We start from the raw sequence: 17,983 nt of genomic DNA, 5'->3' as shown, positions 1-17,983 counted from the left end.
ATCCTAGCAAAAGTAGCTCCTGACTCCCTAGAATGGGAAGCACTGCTAAACACAACTCTCTGAGAACAGGAGGCCAAGAGTCATAATGCTTCAAATCTAAACTTTTGTAAATTAGGGAGTAGGGAGCTAAGGACATGCTAAGGTTTTGAGAATTTGACCTTTTGATGCTGCCCAGAGAGACAGAAGCCCATGTTAAGTTTGGCAGAGGCAACTGAATTTATACACCTAAATAAAGGTACCCTGATTTATACAACTTAGGTATCCTGAATCCATGTGGTTCCTGAACAGTCAGTATAGTATTACCAATAAAAATATATTTAACCTAAGCAACAAAGTGGCAATTGGATGTAAATAGCGCCATAGTAAGAGATAGTAGCAGTTTTGAGCAAATAAGGCAAGGTGGATAAGAATATAAATGGGAACGTGTATAAAAGATGAGACCTGCAAAGGTTATTTCTCAGGAGAATAAGTAGTGACCACGAGAGTGATCCTGAACGCTTTCAGGTGCAGGTGTCTGAGGAACTGCATATAGGAAGGGAAATAAATGATTCAGCAATTCAGCTAGTCATGGGGGAGCCAACCACATGAAACGTTGGTTGTAAAATGAACCTTTATGTGAAAATGTTTCCCTGTCTCCTGCAGCAGTTTTCTCTATTGTTATAAGGTATTAAAGTACTTGAGCAACGCTTTTATTTGTAATAAAAGGGTGTTTTCAGAATTATGAGCAAATCACTGAGTTGATTCTGGTTCATCCATATGTTTTGTTTTACATGCCATACCATGGATCCAACACTAAATTGTACCAGGAATAAAAACATAGTAAAGAAAGTGTCTTGAATGGTAGACTGAAGCACTGAAAAATAGTCATCAAAACTGAAACTTTTTTTGGAAATAGAATTGGAAAATATTTAGACTGCACTTTGCTCTGTATGCTCAAGTAGTGGGTGCCAATAAAAATGCAGGCAAACAGAAGACTGCCTTATTTTTGACAATAGGAGCAGGAACAGATGTGTTTAACTGTTTTCAACTAACTTAGAGGAGGCTTATTATGAAACTACAAAAATTTGAGGAGTACAGGATTCTAAAGAAAACGAATGAGTCATAACTAGGCTTGCCAGATCTGTCTGGACCCAAACCCAGACTCTGAATAGCATACTGTCTGCAGAGTACTCCGGATCAAGGACCTACAGAATGCTACCTGCAGGCAACGATCTTGTAGAGGGTACCTCTGTCTTCACTGGACCCTTGACAGAACGACGACTATGGTGTGCTGCCCAAAACCTGCCTACTTGGACTGGGGATTCAGGAGCCCTCAGCATGCTGGCTGCGATGTTCTTCTCCTGAACTCAATCAGTGGCTCCAACCTCCTTGTTCTGGTACTTGTAATAGTCAGATGCTTTGCAGGTCAACCTGAAGCCTGCACTGCCCTGGCCAAATGTGACTAGTAAATCTAGCTCATGGAAGAAAAGATTTTCATTAGAAACTAAAATGGAATAGGGAAACATCAGAAATCATTGCAATTGATCAAAACCTGAATGGCAAACCTTCCAGTTCTGGAGGTATAAACGAAACTCTGGTGAGAGGCCAAACTGAGACTGAACTGAGCCTGTAACTCACAGGAAGAAGGTTACATGTACTCCGTCATGGTGACATGGTCTTGACTTTGTGCTTGGCACTGAGTCCCCCAGTTGCCCGGGGTACTGATGCATCTATGACTGCTATCAAAAATAGAGTGTGGAGGAGAGGAGATGGGCTGGGCTTAGTGCTGAGAAGTGCCACTTCAAAAAGCAGTTGGACTTACCTTCTTGGGTCCTTCCCTCTCCCTGCCTTCTCTGGTCTTCTAAAGGTATCTCTGCAGACCTCCTAATGGCATGTTCCAGTGCCAAGACCCCTGGGAGTCTTAGCCACACCTAACTCATCTTCAGTGCCCATTCCATGGACCCTTTCTTGGGCTACCAAGGGTGGCTACAAAGGCTGTAGATGAAATCCTAGACCTAGAAAGAAACAACAACTATTATACTCAAATTCCATAGTTTTTGCTGGGAAAATTTCATGTTTGCTATTTACCGGTGCCAGTTAGGAGTTGGCTGGAGCCAGTTTCAGTTGCATGGAGTAATAGAGTAAATGTAAAAATAACCCCCTATACCATGGATCAGAGCTAGTTTTCTGAGATAATGTAATTGTTAAGGATAGTCTCCAAGAAAATCTATGCCTAAAAGACCAACACTAAGTCTCCTGTGCTGTGCCACTGATTTGCCTGATATATGGGATTTACTGTTCTGTATGTTATTAAACATTATATGGAAACATTTTAAATACAGTATCTTATTTGGTACCTTCTGTTCTTCTAGCACTAAGGCAATTTTGTGAGAGGTTACACTTATAGTAAATAATTTGGCTGTTACCTACCTTCGCATTTAATTCAGTTACAACGCTTAATTTCTAAATGTCAAGTGAGTTCTGATGAATTGTTACTCTTCATTTGCTTGATTTGTCATACAACCTCTTCTGCTGGCACTTCAATTTTAGGCAGATCCTCCCAAGTATGATCTTTTTTTTGGTTTTACTTCTTTCTTCTTTTTTTTTTTTAATTCTACTATGGGAACCTCATGAAGTTTCTGTAGCAGATGAAGAAGAGTCACTTAACTTTCTACTGTGATTTTATCTTTTCTAAGCACTATTTTTATGCCTTGTTCATCTGTTGGCTTTGCAGACTGTTTGGCAGTTTTCCTGTTCTTGGTGTGTCTGAAAAAGAATTTATTATTAGCTTTTATGCCTGTTACGATTTGTTTCTCAAACTTTCTTGGCCTGCTTTTCTGTTTTTTACATTTAACCTGTCAGAGTTTTTGTTCCTTTCTATTTTCTTCATCTGGCACAACTTGAGCTTCTTGAATTTTGTTCTGAAACAGTGGACAAAATGGGGACTGATTGCTTTATCAGGCTCCAGCTCTGGGCTCTGTTAGCAGTACAAGTGCCCCTGTTGGGAGAAGGGTCCAGTTCCACCAACTTTTCACATGGTTGCTTGAGGTTCTGGTCCCCCACAGCACCCGAATGGACTGGAGTCCCTGGGAACAGCCAGGCTGCTTCTGCAGGGGGAACTCCTGCTACTGCTGCGCTCCTTGTGCTCTGACAACCAGCGCAAGTCAAAGCAAAGGCTGGCAGATTAAAAAAAAAAAGAAACAATCTGTGCTGTAAACTGCATCCTTTTGCAAGGCTTTGTAAGCGCTGCAGCGCGCGTACAGCAGAGCTAGCCGACAGGAGTACATCCCCTGCTCCGTGGAACTGCTGCCTATAGCGTTCTGAATCGCGTCCTTCTAGCAGCCCTCATTGCTGCCGAGCAGTGAATAATGAGTCTGAAAACAAATAAGCAACACGCGTCATTTTTATCACCCTGTTTCATAGCCAATTTATTTCCAAACAGCGTGGTTAACTTACAAAACCCCAAAAGTAAACAGGTAAATTGTGAAATGGTGTCATCCCTGCTATGGGAAGAAGTAAATTAAGTGTAGGAGCTTCTAAATCGAAGAAAAGTTTATAAATGTTTTCTGGGGTTAGGAAAGCAGTTGAATAAGTACAAAACAGTCAAAATTATCCCTCTCCTCATACAGAAACTTCCTGCCACCCCTATATATTGTCTAATATATAATCCTGGAAATCATAAGATAAGGAAAAGATCCAAAAATGTGGTCATCTTTGCCAATTGTTTTATTGAAAAAAGAAACTAGCAGCCTTTGCTTATATGTGCACCTATAAGAGTGAAACGTTTAAAAAGGGAGCATTTTCCACCACTTGGAAAGAGAGAAGCTCTGGAAGAGAGGGCTGCTGTCAAGTATTTTTCTACTCTGGACTCATCAGCAGGGTTCTGGCAGGTGCCCTTACAAAAATAGTGCACATACTTGTGAACATTCAAACATCCCCGCTGAGAGATGGCATTTCCACAGACTTGTTTGGGTTTGCGCAGAACCTCAAATGTTTTAATGGAAAATGCAGAATATACTTGATGCTATGGAGGGTAATCTTTTGCTCTGGATAAAAACAAAGTGAATTGCCTAAGCAGACTAAAAGAAATATTTAAAAAAAAAAAAAAAAAAAGAGAGAAAGGATGCACAACAAAATCTGGAAAAAAGAAAAAAAAGAAAACGCACCCAAAATGTAAATTCCATGTGCTGAAAATAAAGTACCCGGGAGAGGAGGAAGCACAGGTGAAGCTGATGTTTTACCAGCACACATGCCCCAGCAGACAGGGAATGCTGCCAGGCTGACTTGGAAGGGAGAACTCCTGTCTCCAGTCAGCTGCTCTAACGTGCAGCCTGATGCTGTTGTGCCAGATGTGCCCAGCGTGTATGGTGTGGAGCACAAGTTAATAAAGATCTTGAGAAACTGCAAAAGACACTGCAGTCTTGAGGCATTCAAGCATAAAATAAATCGGTCTTGAATATTTCTAAGGGAGGTTTTAGTATGTACTTCGGTCTGGTCATAATTGGAGACCAATGGTTTATCTATTCCAGGCACTTGTGAAGACTGAATGTTGGCTTGCTCAAATAGTGAAACAGACTTTAGTCTTGGTCCAGAAGTATTAAGAGTTTTAGGTCTTTATTTATGGAAGGTCATTCTGAGCTGAAACTGGCCACAAAGGTTATTAAAGGAGGCTGGTAAACATCTTGTCACAAGATTAAAGAGCATTGTTTTCAACCACACTGTCTAGACCGTTGGACAAAAATGCAGAGGAGAAAAGACCACAGCCTAGCTTATATACATGTCAATCCTATAAAATAAACAAAACCAAGCTAAAATGTCTGTCTAGTTTCAGGCAAAATGTGAATTGCAGTTACCAGAGCTATGTCCAAGGATGAGATTCAACAGAAAAAAAAAAGTACAAGTATTAACAGTGGCTGGGGCATCATGTTCTCGGATACTTACAACTCAAGGGGGAGCTGTGAGTTCTGAAGGAGATCTTATGTCTTTAGTTACAGGATGATGTTCTATACACTTTTTACAGGAAAATAGTTCTAAAAGCACAAATGCTGGTCATTTAAGATTGAAAAATCAAGAGGAATGTTGCATGCTGTTGCAAATGAGTAGTAATATGAAGGAACCTGCTCAGCATTGTTACATGCACCAAAAATGCTGTGAAAGACTGTATTTTTCCTGGGAAAGTTATAAGAAGCTTTTAGTTTGTTTACTTACCTTACTTTTGTTGGGGAAAAAAACCCTGAAAAATACTGAAGCATTCTTCTAAGAAAGAATATTACTCTTTTTTGCCTCAGGCAGCCTTCCTAGACCTTCCTAGAAAACACTACAGCTGAACAGGCGGTCATGAACATCAAACTTGATCTCACTAAAGGAACTATACCTGGAACAGTTTTGTCTTGCAGCAGATGCAGTTCACTGGGCATAGGTTTAAGCTGTTTGGGTTTCAGTATGTACCTGCTAGATCCTACTATTCCTCATTTAATGGGATGATTAATATGTTTTCAAAGCAATAAAATGGAGTCAGATACCAGTCTATGTTTAGTGTTGTTACGTTTCAGAATGGATCCGGTGGTGCCTGGATTTTCCACTGATTACTTTTTTCCTAAAAGAAAATGTGCTGTTGGAAACCAGTATCAGAGTGACCACAGACCTGTAAAGATAGTTATATCTATAAGATGTAGAGCTAGGTAAGGTAAAACAAAAACTTTTAATTATGTGGTTCGGCTGGTGGGGTACTCTGAGAACATCTGCTACAACATTAAAGGGGCACTCTGCTTATTGTTCTTGGGAAGCAGTGGTATCGTCAGCGGTATTGTCATCCCAAAGGAATGCATGCTTCAGACAGATGGTGACATCCCCATACAGGAGGGAAGGAAGGGATGCTGTATTGGCTCTTTTTGCCATGGCTATCTCACACAGGTGGTAACTGTACCATAGTGAGACAACTGAGCCCCAAGGGACAGCAGCACAACAGGAACTGTTACGCTTTCTCCTTCCTAACAACAGCAGCGTGACCTGCAAATCGCCACAACATGACAAGACATCTCAGAGACTCTACGTTCGCAGTTTTAGTTCGCACTAGTGATGTTTTTAAAATTACATATTAGGTTAATTTTCACCGTTAATTCTTGCTTGTGTTATGTTTGGCTAGGAAAGGAAAATATGTGTGGGACTGTGCTTTTGAGCTTCTGGCCATAGCCATCTGGAACAGGTTATTGCATCGTTCATGTTATGAAATGGCAATTACAATTCAGACACTGAATGAAGCAGACCTCAGCTGATAGCGTAAGGTAGTCCATCTTTGAAAAAGGAGAGGGAACCCTCCCCAAACACCAAGAGTTTGCAATTGGGATTCTGACCTGGGAGGTGGAAGAAACAAGCCCTACTCTTTTTCAGGCAGAATTAGGGTTTGAGACCAAGTTTCTCATGTGTTTAGTGCTATTAATGTGGCAGTAGGGTGAGAAGTGAGTAGTTCAAATCGCTGCCTGTCATGTGTTATATCAACATGTGGCAACATCAAAAGTTTGCTTATTTGGCAGTCTCCAAGAACACTTAGATCGATCACCATAGTCAGGCAAAAGCCCGACTTGTGAATCTCATGGAGCTTAGGTGCTCCATGTCAATATCAAGATGCAGTTGTGCTCTAAGTGTTTTACCAATTTTGCTGGTAGAAAACTTGGTTCCACAAGGTTTGGTAGGAGCAAAATGGATGTTTTAAGCATCTACAGCTTGGACATAGGCCCTTAAAGTGTCAGTCACTGGCAAAGTCCTTTAGTGAATTCAGGTCTGTATAGCTGTGTAAAAGATGTCTAAGACTTGTCCCTTTCAGTGACTTTGGGCTCGCACACCGGTCACTGTTACAGATCTTACACCGTACAGATTCTTACACCGTAAGAATGTTCAGAGAGAGTGAACTTTAAAAAATGACAAGAACATCTAAGAAGGGTGTTTGGCAGACACAGTTTCGGAGAAGTGTAAGTATAATTTCAGACAGAATTTAAAAAGGAGATGAAGTGTTGTAAAAGTTAGTAGATGAGGACTTGTTTTTGTGAAGCAGAGTTTTTGTTCAGGAGTGCTGAGTGTAGTTAACTCTTATTGAGTTCCCTGACCTAAATACAGCTTTTGTCTTAGCATTCAGAAGCCGTTAGATTATGTTCTCTGGGCTGAGTGACCCTGCCAACCGGGTGTTGTTCATTCCCTGCAGGAGCATGGTGTAATTCATACATTCAGTTGTCTCATCAAAGGAGGGTAGACTTAAGGTTACATGACGTAGCATGTGCCCCTTATGATTATATATTACACGATTTTTGAAATCCAAGGCTCAAATGTAGTTAGAGCTATAGTTTCAACCCTAGCTATGCACAAAGCAAACTCGTAAGAACATACTGTTACTTAGCGGAGCCCCATTTTATACTGTGGACTATTCTGCACCTCCTCACGAAGACAAAGAAAACGTCAAGGTAATCTAAATAAACTAGTGGATTTTCTAACATGGGGAGATAGTTGAGACCCTTGAAGTGAGAGTGCTGCTAGACCTGAAGTTTAGCCACTATCCTAAGCACAAATGGTGAAGGTGTCAGCAGATGGTGTTGAAAGATATGTTGAATTGTCCATGTTTTTATAGGGTGAACAAAAGAGTTTTTATGTACCACAAACATCTTCCTTTACGCAACTCTTCATATCAAAGAGAGCTGTGAGAAGGGTGTGGCTGCATCCCGTTGTTTTGTGGCTGATGGTAGTTACAGAAAGGTGCTGCAGAAATTCCACTTAGCCGTAACATCAAATCCTTTTATTTAGGAAAAAAAAAGGCACCACACTGTAAACTAGCCCAAGCTGTGGTTTGGTACACTTTTTATACTCTGGTTTTTATCCACTCCAGCTGTCAGATGGAGACAGGAAAAATCAAAACATTCGTACATTATTCCTTCTTAAGGGAGCCCCGTAGGTGGTCAGGTCTGGGTTCACCTCCCGTCTCCGGTGGTGCAGCACCTCTGCCAGTTGGCTGATGAATCAGAACTCTTTAGTCTGAGGCAATTCTTTGGGAGCAGACTGGTGCTGTGCTCGTACGGTGATTCTGGCACACGTACAATGGTTTTACCATTTGACGGTGAGAAAAATTCAGTGGATCGGCAAGTGAAGTATCAACAAGTATGTGAAGCAAGCTCTTCATCCACACAAATGGATGCTCAGATCATCTACTTTGCTGTAGAGCTGTTTCTCATAGTTTCAGCAGATCTTCACACACCTGACATACAGTAAGCACTGCTACTTTTAGACTTGTTAGCTCTCCAGATCATTGAGTGTATTGAGAAACACTGGACGTACGGAGTAATGAGAATACTCACTTAACCTTTTGCCACAATGCAAATTTGCCCAGTCTTTGCTTTCTCTCTCTTGCCTGTTTTCTGATCCATGACAAAACTTTCTTCTCACAACATGCCCAGTGAGCTTCTTCAGAAGTCCCTTGTATGAGTTTTTGTTAAGCTTTTGGGAAGTCTATTTAAAATAAGTTAATTGGTTCTTGTTTATCTGCAAATGTATTGACACTGTTTGAATAATTCTAGGAGTGTGTTTAATTTTCCATGCGATGCAAGTGATGTAAGCAAGTCACTGAGAGACAACCTGCCAGAAATGGCACGGGGGGGTCTGGTGCCGTCATTTTTGAAACGTAATTTGGACACTTACGGCCAGTTAGTGAGGTACAGAGCTCCTGCACTTCCCATTGGCACCAACATGACTCGTGAGTGCTCAGCAACCCTGAAGCAGCTCAATCTTTGCATCTCAAGCCGGGTATCCATGCTTAGAGGCCAGTTTTATGAATATCTGTTATAACAACTCTGTTTCTCTGTTTCTCAATCTGTTACAGAGAGATGTATGATAGATTTCTATCTTGTCGGACATTTCATGTTCCTTAGGAATAAAGGGTTTCCTCAAATGGAAGACTCAACAGAAATTCAAAGTATTCATTTAATGTCTATGTCTCTATTTAATTTCAGTGTTCATCTTTGGATCTAGCATAATCTTTGCAGCATCTGATTGCTTACCTCTCACATCTCATAAATGTTCTGCTTGACCTACTAAAGCTTTGCCTATGGCAAAGTCGCAAAACACCTGAAAAAGTACTTTATTTCCTTCCTCTTCAATCATAACTGGAGATCTGCAAGATATGTCTTTCCTGAGAAATATTTCATTTCACAAACCGCTCCCTTAAGTGTGGGGTCAGTTTAAAAAGGGCCAGTGTTTGTAGACAAGCCGTTTGTTCTCCTTTGAGCTTTTAATTTGTTTATTCCTGTTTTCAAATAATCCCCAAGCAATATAGTTCCTGTAGCTGTAATCATCATGAATTCAAGTTATTCACCTCCCAGAGGGTCAGACCTTTCATCAGTATGCCATTGGCACGAAGCAGCGAGCGCTGCATATTCATCGTCCGAGACACCGGCTAGAGGGCCTCCAAAAAGCCTGACTTTTTTTTGTTCTCAGAGCAAGGAAAACAATCCCTTCCCTTCTCCAGTCCCTTGATAAGGGTTTCTGTCCAATAACGGTGCTCTCTGCTCTGAGGCACATTTAACTGTGAAGTTTGCAGCGGGAGAGGCTTTCCTTCAAGCTGTTAGTGTTTTATCCTGGCAGGCTCCTCGAGGTTGTTGTGAGGAGTCTAGCCAGTTGGTGAGCTTTGTAATCTAAACCAGCTGTCCCAGGCTGAGGCCCCCATTTGCATTGTTTAACATACTTAGAAAATGAAGTGTTCATTTTTAACATTCCTCCTCCAATTGGTTTAATGCTGAATTACAGAAGAGAACTAAGCAAAACCAGGTGCTTTCTCTGTATTCTCTCCAGTGTCTGAGGAGGTACAGACGGCTCCCGATCTTCTCCATTACTTGCTATTTCATTCTTTGGACTATAAATGACTGAGGAACTGAAGTGCTAGCAGAGGGTAATGTTTGGAAAAACTTTCTAGTTATTCATCAGCACAGACTCTGGGTTTTTTTCCACCTTTCCCCAACGGTTTTGGACATGCAAGGATTAAAAAGGTAAGTGGTATGCATGAAACTTCTTTACTTACTGAAGGGAAACCTACTTGTGGAAAATATCTGTGGCAGGGGTTCGGTATGCCAATCCACTTGCTAAAGCCATTTGCAAAGAGACGGGATCTCAGTGGTCAGAGGTGGGGAAAGACGATCTGTCTGTTATTAAAGCTGTGCTGTCTCTGATGAGTTCCTTCTTGATCTGTGCTTATACTCTGCGCTGTAGGAACCCCGGCATCCGTAGGAGTGCTGAATTGCGACAGCAAACGATCCCACTGGCTACAGTGATTGATTTGAAGCTAATATAGTTACTATTGCAGAAGTTAATTACTAGTTTAAAACATTTTGCCTGCTGGGCAAACTACTGTGACCAGCAGAATATGGTGTTGATAGGTTGTGCTGCATGTCTGTTAATAATTCTTGAGGGGATTTGAGATCTAAAGTAACAAGCAAGTTGAGATGGTGGTGGCAGGCAGAACATGTATGAGGCAGTAAGGTCACCCCCCCCCCCCCAAGAGGAAAGAATATATCATCTTCTAACAACGGAAACTAAAGACCGTCTAGAAACGTATGAGTTTTGTCTGACCAGTTTTATAGAGGATTTTGTTAGCAAGCACTGCTCTGCAGTAACATAGAGCGTAGCCCAGTTGCTAGGTAAGTTAATGTTCAGCTACAACCTGTTGTATTTCCTTCTAGTGCTATTCTCGCTATATGCAAAGTGAGTATGCAGTCTTTATACCAGTGCATGCTTTAAAATCTCTTCAAAAAGATTTGAGGAATCAACAAATAAAGTGCAAGCCTAAATGGATCACATCGTATTTTGAATGCTTTGCATCTGACTCTAAGGAAAAGTCTGTGCAGAAGTTGCCTTTCCTTGTCACTCAAAAGCTGCCAACAAGCACGATCTGTCTCTGCAGCACTATGAACAACCATTTTAGGGCTCCTGTTTACTTTTCAGAGCTTGTGCCTGTCTCCTAATTTAAAACAAATTTTTTCAAATGTGTTGGTCACTGTTTGTGTGTGGTTTTTTCTGATGGATTTGTAGATCTTGTTCAGCAGCTCAGTTTGCACTGGAAATGAGAGACAGCTCTATGAGAGAAAGTTGGCAACTCACGTGGGTAGCAGAACTAAGGCTACCTAAAATATCCCTTGCTTCCTGTACTGGTTTTGTGGGAACGCATTGTATACAATTGCCATTCAGAACTAGAATCCAAGATAAGCAAGATGTGGGTCTAATGGTATTGAGAAGAAATTTTATATAAGGCAATGGCAAAGCACTGAAATCCACAGCAGATAGATAGAAAAAAATAATTTCTTACTGGCCTTTCCTGGTTTTCTGTCTGTTAGTAAATACTTGAGGGTGGGAGCTTAGCTGACCACAATTTTCATGCTCCAGGTAAGGAGTTCCAAATACAGCCATAGAGCTCTGTTAGCGAGGGATCCTCTTCCATTTGCAGTGAAGAGACCCAGTAGGTCCCACTAGATGCTAAGATGATATAACTGGGGAAGGCTCCACTGGAGATAGCAACTTCTAGTAGCTGATGACCTGGCACAGTGTGTCTACTTGCAGAGCAAGATATTACTCAAGACTGAGTAAAGGGACAGAATCTGGCCCTAAGAAAATGGATTAATCTCAGATACAGTCTCCTGGGCATGAAATTGCGGTTTAGCAGTTACAACAACTGGCTTGGATTCAGGACCTCCTGCATGACATGTCTGCAGCCCTGCCAATGCATTGCACTGTGAGCTTAGGTAGGGCCTGTGCTCTGGTTTACCCATCTGTAAAATGTGCATAATATGCGAGAAAAACCTTGATATTCTCAAAAGAAAGGTGTCAGAGAGGGGCAAAAATACTTGATTGAATATTACGCACTTGTTCATTAAGCAGCTGCTGCACGGGGTTTCGTAAAAAATAGATTAGTTAATAGACATGTTCAGTCTGATTCTGATCCCAGTTGCATAAAACCATAGTAAAATTAGTGACTCTGAGATCTGAATCTGGCCCACAGTGTTATTACTCCCTCTCCAGAGGCCAAATTCATGTTAGCAAATCTCTGTGGAATACACTGAAGTGTCACTAGAAATTAAGTTGTCCATGTGTATTTAATTCTGTATAATGAGCCTGGATATCAGAAGGTTTTCAGCCTATTTTCTGTGCACATTACAGGATACTGACTGCTTTCACACTGGCCGTCTGCCTTTCAAGCCCTGGAAAAGCACAGGTGAGAGGTGCACACAGAGATCTACGTACTGTTTTGTACTGAAGTGCTATATGGCATGAGACTTAACTGGCTAGCAGGTGAATAGGAAGCTCTGTGGTCTGGGGTTTACATGAAAAGGAAGCTGTGTGGTCTAAGGGTTTAGAGGGGAGAACTTGGAGCCAGCAGGATTCTGGAGTTGAACATGGACTGAGCTTATTGACTCATCCTTGCCAGCTCAGCAAAATATTCCTGTAGAAACCTGGACCTCACTGAAAACCTGATTCTGCCTCTGAACTGAACACTTCTGGAAAAGGAAATAAGAAAAGCCATCCCACAAGAGCAGGGACAGCTCAGTTCTGTGGTAGGGAACATCCACGTTTGGAAAACTTATTCATATAAATAGGTATCTTCTGTGTATAGCAGGATCTTGTCTTAAGACTGTTTAATTTTGGACTGTGATCCTGACTGACTGCATCCTAGTTTTCATTTTAGTTTATGCCCGAAACCATTTTTGTTCAAGAGGCAGGGCTTTTGAGGGTGGGTGGAAGTAAAGCAATCCAGTCCTTGAAATAGCAGAAGCATTAGTTCTTTGTGTTCTTGGGCTCCAAGTGGACTTTAAATTAGGAAAAACAGTTCCCAAAGGCATGTTAAGTTTGAATTCCTAGTTGATAATCCAGATATACTCAGTGTCCAGAGCTGTGTTTCTAAACACCTTTGCCAAAAGGCTCTGAAATGTAGTTGTTTTTTTAGTATTACACTGAAAATTTCCTGCACATGGCATGCTTATTGATATTTTTGTGAACATTGGACCTGTATGGGAAATGCTTTGCATGCCCCTGGAGAATTTTTGAGATGTCTTTAAGGGTTTGTTTTTATAATTTAAAAAATATTGTTTCCATTGCTATTTTTATAAAAACATCTTGTACCATAAATTGATTTTGAAGTCTAAGCAAAAAGCAACTTGAAACCAAGATGATAGCCACAAATTCTTTCTGAAGATATTGAAACTGGTCATTTCAACAATATTGGAATATTTTCTAGAATAAAGTTCTAGAAACTTGTTGAAACCAGTTCTACACTAGTTTCAGTGTTGCTGAATCCCTATCTACTGTCTAAAAGAAAATAATTTTGTTAAAAACTATCATCTTAACTTTTCCTGCTAACCTAGGTATAGTGTATATGCCACAGCACAGAAAAGAGAACAAGAAGTAGAGTACATACATTCTTTAAAACATGAGGCTGATTATATGTTCTCCCATCAGAATATCATGGCTTTCCACAGCATGATACCAAAACATTTTGGAATGCCAAAATAAATGAAGGTGGAATTCCTTCATAGTTGTTTGACACTTCTAGTAGTGGTTTTGTGTATTCATGTGTGCAAGTGGCAGGTGCAGTCCAAATAGTGCCATGTGTTTCACTTCATGTCCCCTCCCTAGTTCCTGCAATGGCCTGCTTCCGCTGACTTATCCATCTCACCCCTGTCTCCCATGTACAACTTACTGCTTTTCCAAACATGAACCAAGTACTTTGCTCTTCCACTGATTTCTTCCACAAAATCCAAAATTAAGTGTCTTTATCACTTAACAACAACAAAAAAGGAAGAATCTTGAACACACTCCATCCATCTGCCCTCTGGTTACTTCAGTGGTTCCTTTTTTCTGGCTATCTCTTGCTTACCTTCTTTAGTATAACCTATTAACTGGCAGGATCCTGTGCTTGTGAAAACTGCTTGGCCCATTGCTAAATAGCTGGAGGCCCAGTCAAAAACTGGGGAGAGCAGGGAATCATTTTAATGGGCTTTGACACAATCATCACCAGGACTGTCACTGTTTTAGAACTGCTGAGGGTCACTAAGGAGGTGCTGAAGACTCCAGGTTGCAGCCCTGATAAAGACCAGCACCATAGGATAGGAAGGAACAAGTAACCTTGCAAGCCTAGAACATGTGTCATGTAAAGATTTGCCCTCTAAAAATCAAAAAGTTTGGTGTAAAGTAAAAGCCTTACTTTTATTAAGTTTGTTATAACTATGGCTTCAATTCAGTCAGATGGCTAACATGTTGAGACATATCTACTGAATGGTCTATACATGGCATTTTAGAGCCTGTCAGAGAAGTTAGCTAGTACCTTTTAACTGACCCCCCCCCTCTTCTGGCAAAAACAAGACCTCAAAATAGAAGAATGTACTTTGTTAACAACTGGTATGGAGCCCATCACATATTATGTGTTGGTTACCCCTGAGGAGGTGAACAGCCTGGCACTGTCACCACCTGAGGGAAGTACCTTCTGAGTTAAGGGGCTGGCATATGTGCTGAGGTCTCGGGTCCATGCTTTGCTGACTGTCCTTTGGGGAAGGGGCTGTATTTTGGTGAACTGTACAGTGCTGAGCAATTGTACTAAGCATAATAATCCAGATGAACATTTGACTCTGCAACCCTCTCATTTCTCCACTGAGTGTCCTTTGTTTTCTCATTTTAGCAACAATGCACTAATGGGTTTGACCTGGACCGTGCCTCTGGGCAGTGCTTAGGTAGGACTTTAATTAAATCAATACATTTAAATTGGGGTTCAGAAATCCTGACTTTCTTGAGTTAACGTTGTGCTGCTGTTAGTATGTTTTAGTTGAAAAGTTCTTGCTGTGTGACAAATATGTGTGTTTGTGTATACGTATATACAAAAATACATATGTATATCTATAAATATGTGTGGGTATTGACATAGCACAAGTATATACTGATCGTTGACATTGTTGAGACACTAATTGGCCATCAGTGCTTCTCAAATAGCTGTTGAGATGAATTTGGAAGCTCAGTCTAGTTGCCAAATTACAAGGGTTGTTTACCCTCCTCCTTCTCCTCCAGACTATTTACTATCTTTCTCAGCAGCCTCCACCTGGAGGCTCAGATAAAGTCTACCACTGCTCAGCGTTGAAACTCCAAGTAAATCGTTGAGGCAATATAGGGAAACATGCACTTTGCCCTACAGCATCTTTTTATCAATGGCATTCAGTCTCCAGGGCAGCATCTTCTGCGTGCATTGAAGTCACTCAAACAGTAAGGGAAAAACCAGCAACAGATTTCTTGCCCTGTCATAGCAACCTACTGTTTCTATGCTCTGAGAACCAAGTGAAGGCTCAGTTTGGCTAAACCATTTGTAACTTTCTAAATTTAATTCAGCAATGATCTCAATCAGAGCAAGAAAGAGGCCTGAACCACGTCCCCAGATCTGAGCATCCCTAACTTTTTCTGTGGGAGGGAGCTTGGGAGTTCCAAATCGGGATCCAAGTTTCACAGCTGGGCAAACCAAACCACCAGTGTTTGAAATCCTGATCTGCATGTTGTGGTTTGGACAGACCCTCTAGCAGGAACAGGCAGTAGCATGCTGTAGCCATGTGTAAATCAGTGTTTAAACTGAACATTTATAGAATAACAAAGCAGGCTTTCCCCTCTCCCTCTACCCTCTAATAGTGAAGTAAAACAAGTAGAACACAGGATATATTGAATATATGGGATGTTTCCTGTTTTAGTATGACCTAACTTCAAAGTGAGGCTCCACAAGGAAGGATTAGCTTTTCCGTTCAAAGAGAGTATCAAATTTTTTAACAAAGTCTTGGGAAAAACATGTTAACTATTTTTTTGATAGGTCCCATTAAGAAGTAATCACTCATTTAACTTTTGCAATTTCCTTCCAGATATTGATGAATGTCGGACTATTCCTGAGGCCTGCAGAGGAGATATGGTGTGTGTGAACCAGAATGGTGGCTATTTATGCGTACCCCGAACAAACCCAGTGTATCGGTCACCATATCTGAATCCTTATTCAAATATTTATCCACCGCCCCCAGCACCAGGCCCCGTTCCTAACTACCCTACTGTTACAAGACCTCTGATCTGTCGATTTGGTTACCAGTTGGATGAAAACAATCAGTGTGCTGGTAAGTAGTAGAAATCTTTATTCTATATTTTTATTTATATTAAAGCTTGTCCGACATTGGAGAAACAATTGTCCTGCAATTGTCCTTTAGTGATTGTATCACTCAAGCCCTTTTGAAGTTCAGCTACTTTTTTTAAAGGATGTGAGCTCTACATTTCATATAGTCATTATTCAATGCAAGCTAAGATATGATTTATTATTTAATCAGGAAACCCACTTTTATGAGAGAAGTAATGTTTTTATGAGATAAACAACCATCTGATGGCAGGTGATTTGTCAGTGCATCAAAGGCATGCCCTTTACGCTTATGATTATGTCCTTGAGAGAGAAGATAGATGGCCCTCCATTTCAAGCATTAGATGGGGACTGAGGAAACCTTGATTCAGTTCTTGGCAGTATGTGACCTTGTTCAGATTTCTGGGCCTCGGACTTCCTCCTTTAAATGGTATAAATAGCAGTTGTTTCCTCCCATGCTTTGCGTTCTTCACTTAGACTGTGAGCCCTTTGGAGCACACACGCTGCTTATCTAGAGGGTGGTACACAACTCTTAGCACTGCCATTGCTTTAATGACTATAGACTTCGGCTGAGACTGGAACTCCCTTGTTTGAGGCACTGCACAAACACACAGGGAAAGAATCGCTGCCGCAGCAGAGTGTTGACATTGTCTTAGCACCTTGATATTCCCTAATCTCCAATGCAAAAAACAATAACGCTATGAAAAATTTCTTGTGTTGGTAGTTTTTCTACTTTTGCATCTTTTCCTAGATTCTGATTTCACTTATTTCATTTTATACTGTGTTTAACTCGGATATAAGCTGGTCCCGTGTTACTCAAATTTAAGGGAGATTTAGATTACATCCCTTTGGTTTGCTTGCTTTTGATAATGTCATGTTATGAAGGAATGGACAGAAAATTTCTGAACTAAACTAAAGTAAGTTCCAATGGCCAAAATATTTATTTGATGCCAAACTTGGAATCAAGAGATCAGGATCAAACTGATCATTGGCAGCTGCTCAGGGTAAATGCTGGAGATGTAGCCCACAGGTCTACCACAAAGTTAATCTATAATCACTACTTATTTCTGTGTCTCAGTTGTCCTAATGGTAAAGCGAGTTTTTTATCTGTTATTATATGTAGCTAATTGTCTGAAGGTTTTTATCAAAATATTTTTTGAAATAGGACTGGTCTTTGACAAGAGAAAAAGCCCAAACTACAGAAGATATGAGCTTTCAATAGATAATTTTGCCTGTCTGTAGACTAAGGAACTGCATTTAACTCAGAACATTTCTTTTTTGAATGCTACTGCAGAACAACACAAGAGCTAAAAGTGACTTGTCTTTTGGGCTGATTCTGCCCTATTGTCTGAAATTTCTGGCAGGACTTGGTTTCAGATGATGTACTTTGTTTGCTTCCCTAGTGAGGAGACCATGATGCTTCATGGGAGCTGTGAGAGGCTAGATTTAAATTCAGCTACTTTGGGGTGCATTTTTCTGTATTTGAATCATTGCCGTCATTATGTTCCAAGGTGGGAAAAACATATTTTCTAACCAGCGTTAGTAGTAATACCTACTGGAAAATTAAAAGAACTGTTTTTTTAATGAGGTGTTTTGAAATCCTGGGATAACTGATGAGTTTGCTGTAAAAATAAGCATGTATACTATCCATTCCTTTGAAAATTGCAACTAGTCCTTCTGATCTTAGCAAATTGATCAACCTTAGTTATTTTATCTACGGATTTGTAGGCTTACGGGCATGTTTTCATTTTGCTAACTTTGATGTAGATGAATCAGGAAATGGGGCAGTTAGTGGAAAAGAAGTGCTGAAATCAAAGGGGAAATGAAAGCCCTGTATTT

At 40.7% G+C, this 17,983-nt stretch overlaps 1 protein-coding gene across 1 annotated transcript in view; it reads left to right on the top strand.

Annotated features, from left to right (window-relative positions):
• Positions 1 to 9,515: 9,515 nt before the first annotated feature.
• FBLN5 (fibulin 5) overlaps positions 9,516 to 17,983 on the top strand; it is a 47,358-nt gene continuing 38,890 nt past the window's right edge. Inside the window, exons 1-4 of the mRNA XM_075503450.1 lie at positions 9,516 to 10,001; positions 12,163 to 12,217; positions 14,675 to 14,726; positions 15,888 to 16,130. Of these exons, the coding sequence (XP_075359565.1) occupies positions 9,985 to 10,001; positions 12,163 to 12,217; positions 14,675 to 14,726; positions 15,888 to 16,130 (367 nt within the window). The 5' untranslated portion in view covers positions 9,516 to 9,984. The remainder of the gene's footprint in view (positions 10,002 to 12,162; positions 12,218 to 14,674; positions 14,727 to 15,887; positions 16,131 to 17,983) is intronic.

The sequence above is a fragment of the Mycteria americana genome, chromosome 5, assembly GCF_035582795.1.
Source record: "Mycteria americana isolate JAX WOST 10 ecotype Jacksonville Zoo and Gardens chromosome 5, USCA_MyAme_1.0, whole genome shotgun sequence".
Classification (NCBI taxonomy): domain Eukaryota; kingdom Metazoa; phylum Chordata; class Aves; order Ciconiiformes; family Ciconiidae; genus Mycteria; species Mycteria americana.
The sequence above is the reverse complement of the archived record's forward strand: the minus strand, read 5'-3'. Positions and strand labels throughout refer to the sequence as shown.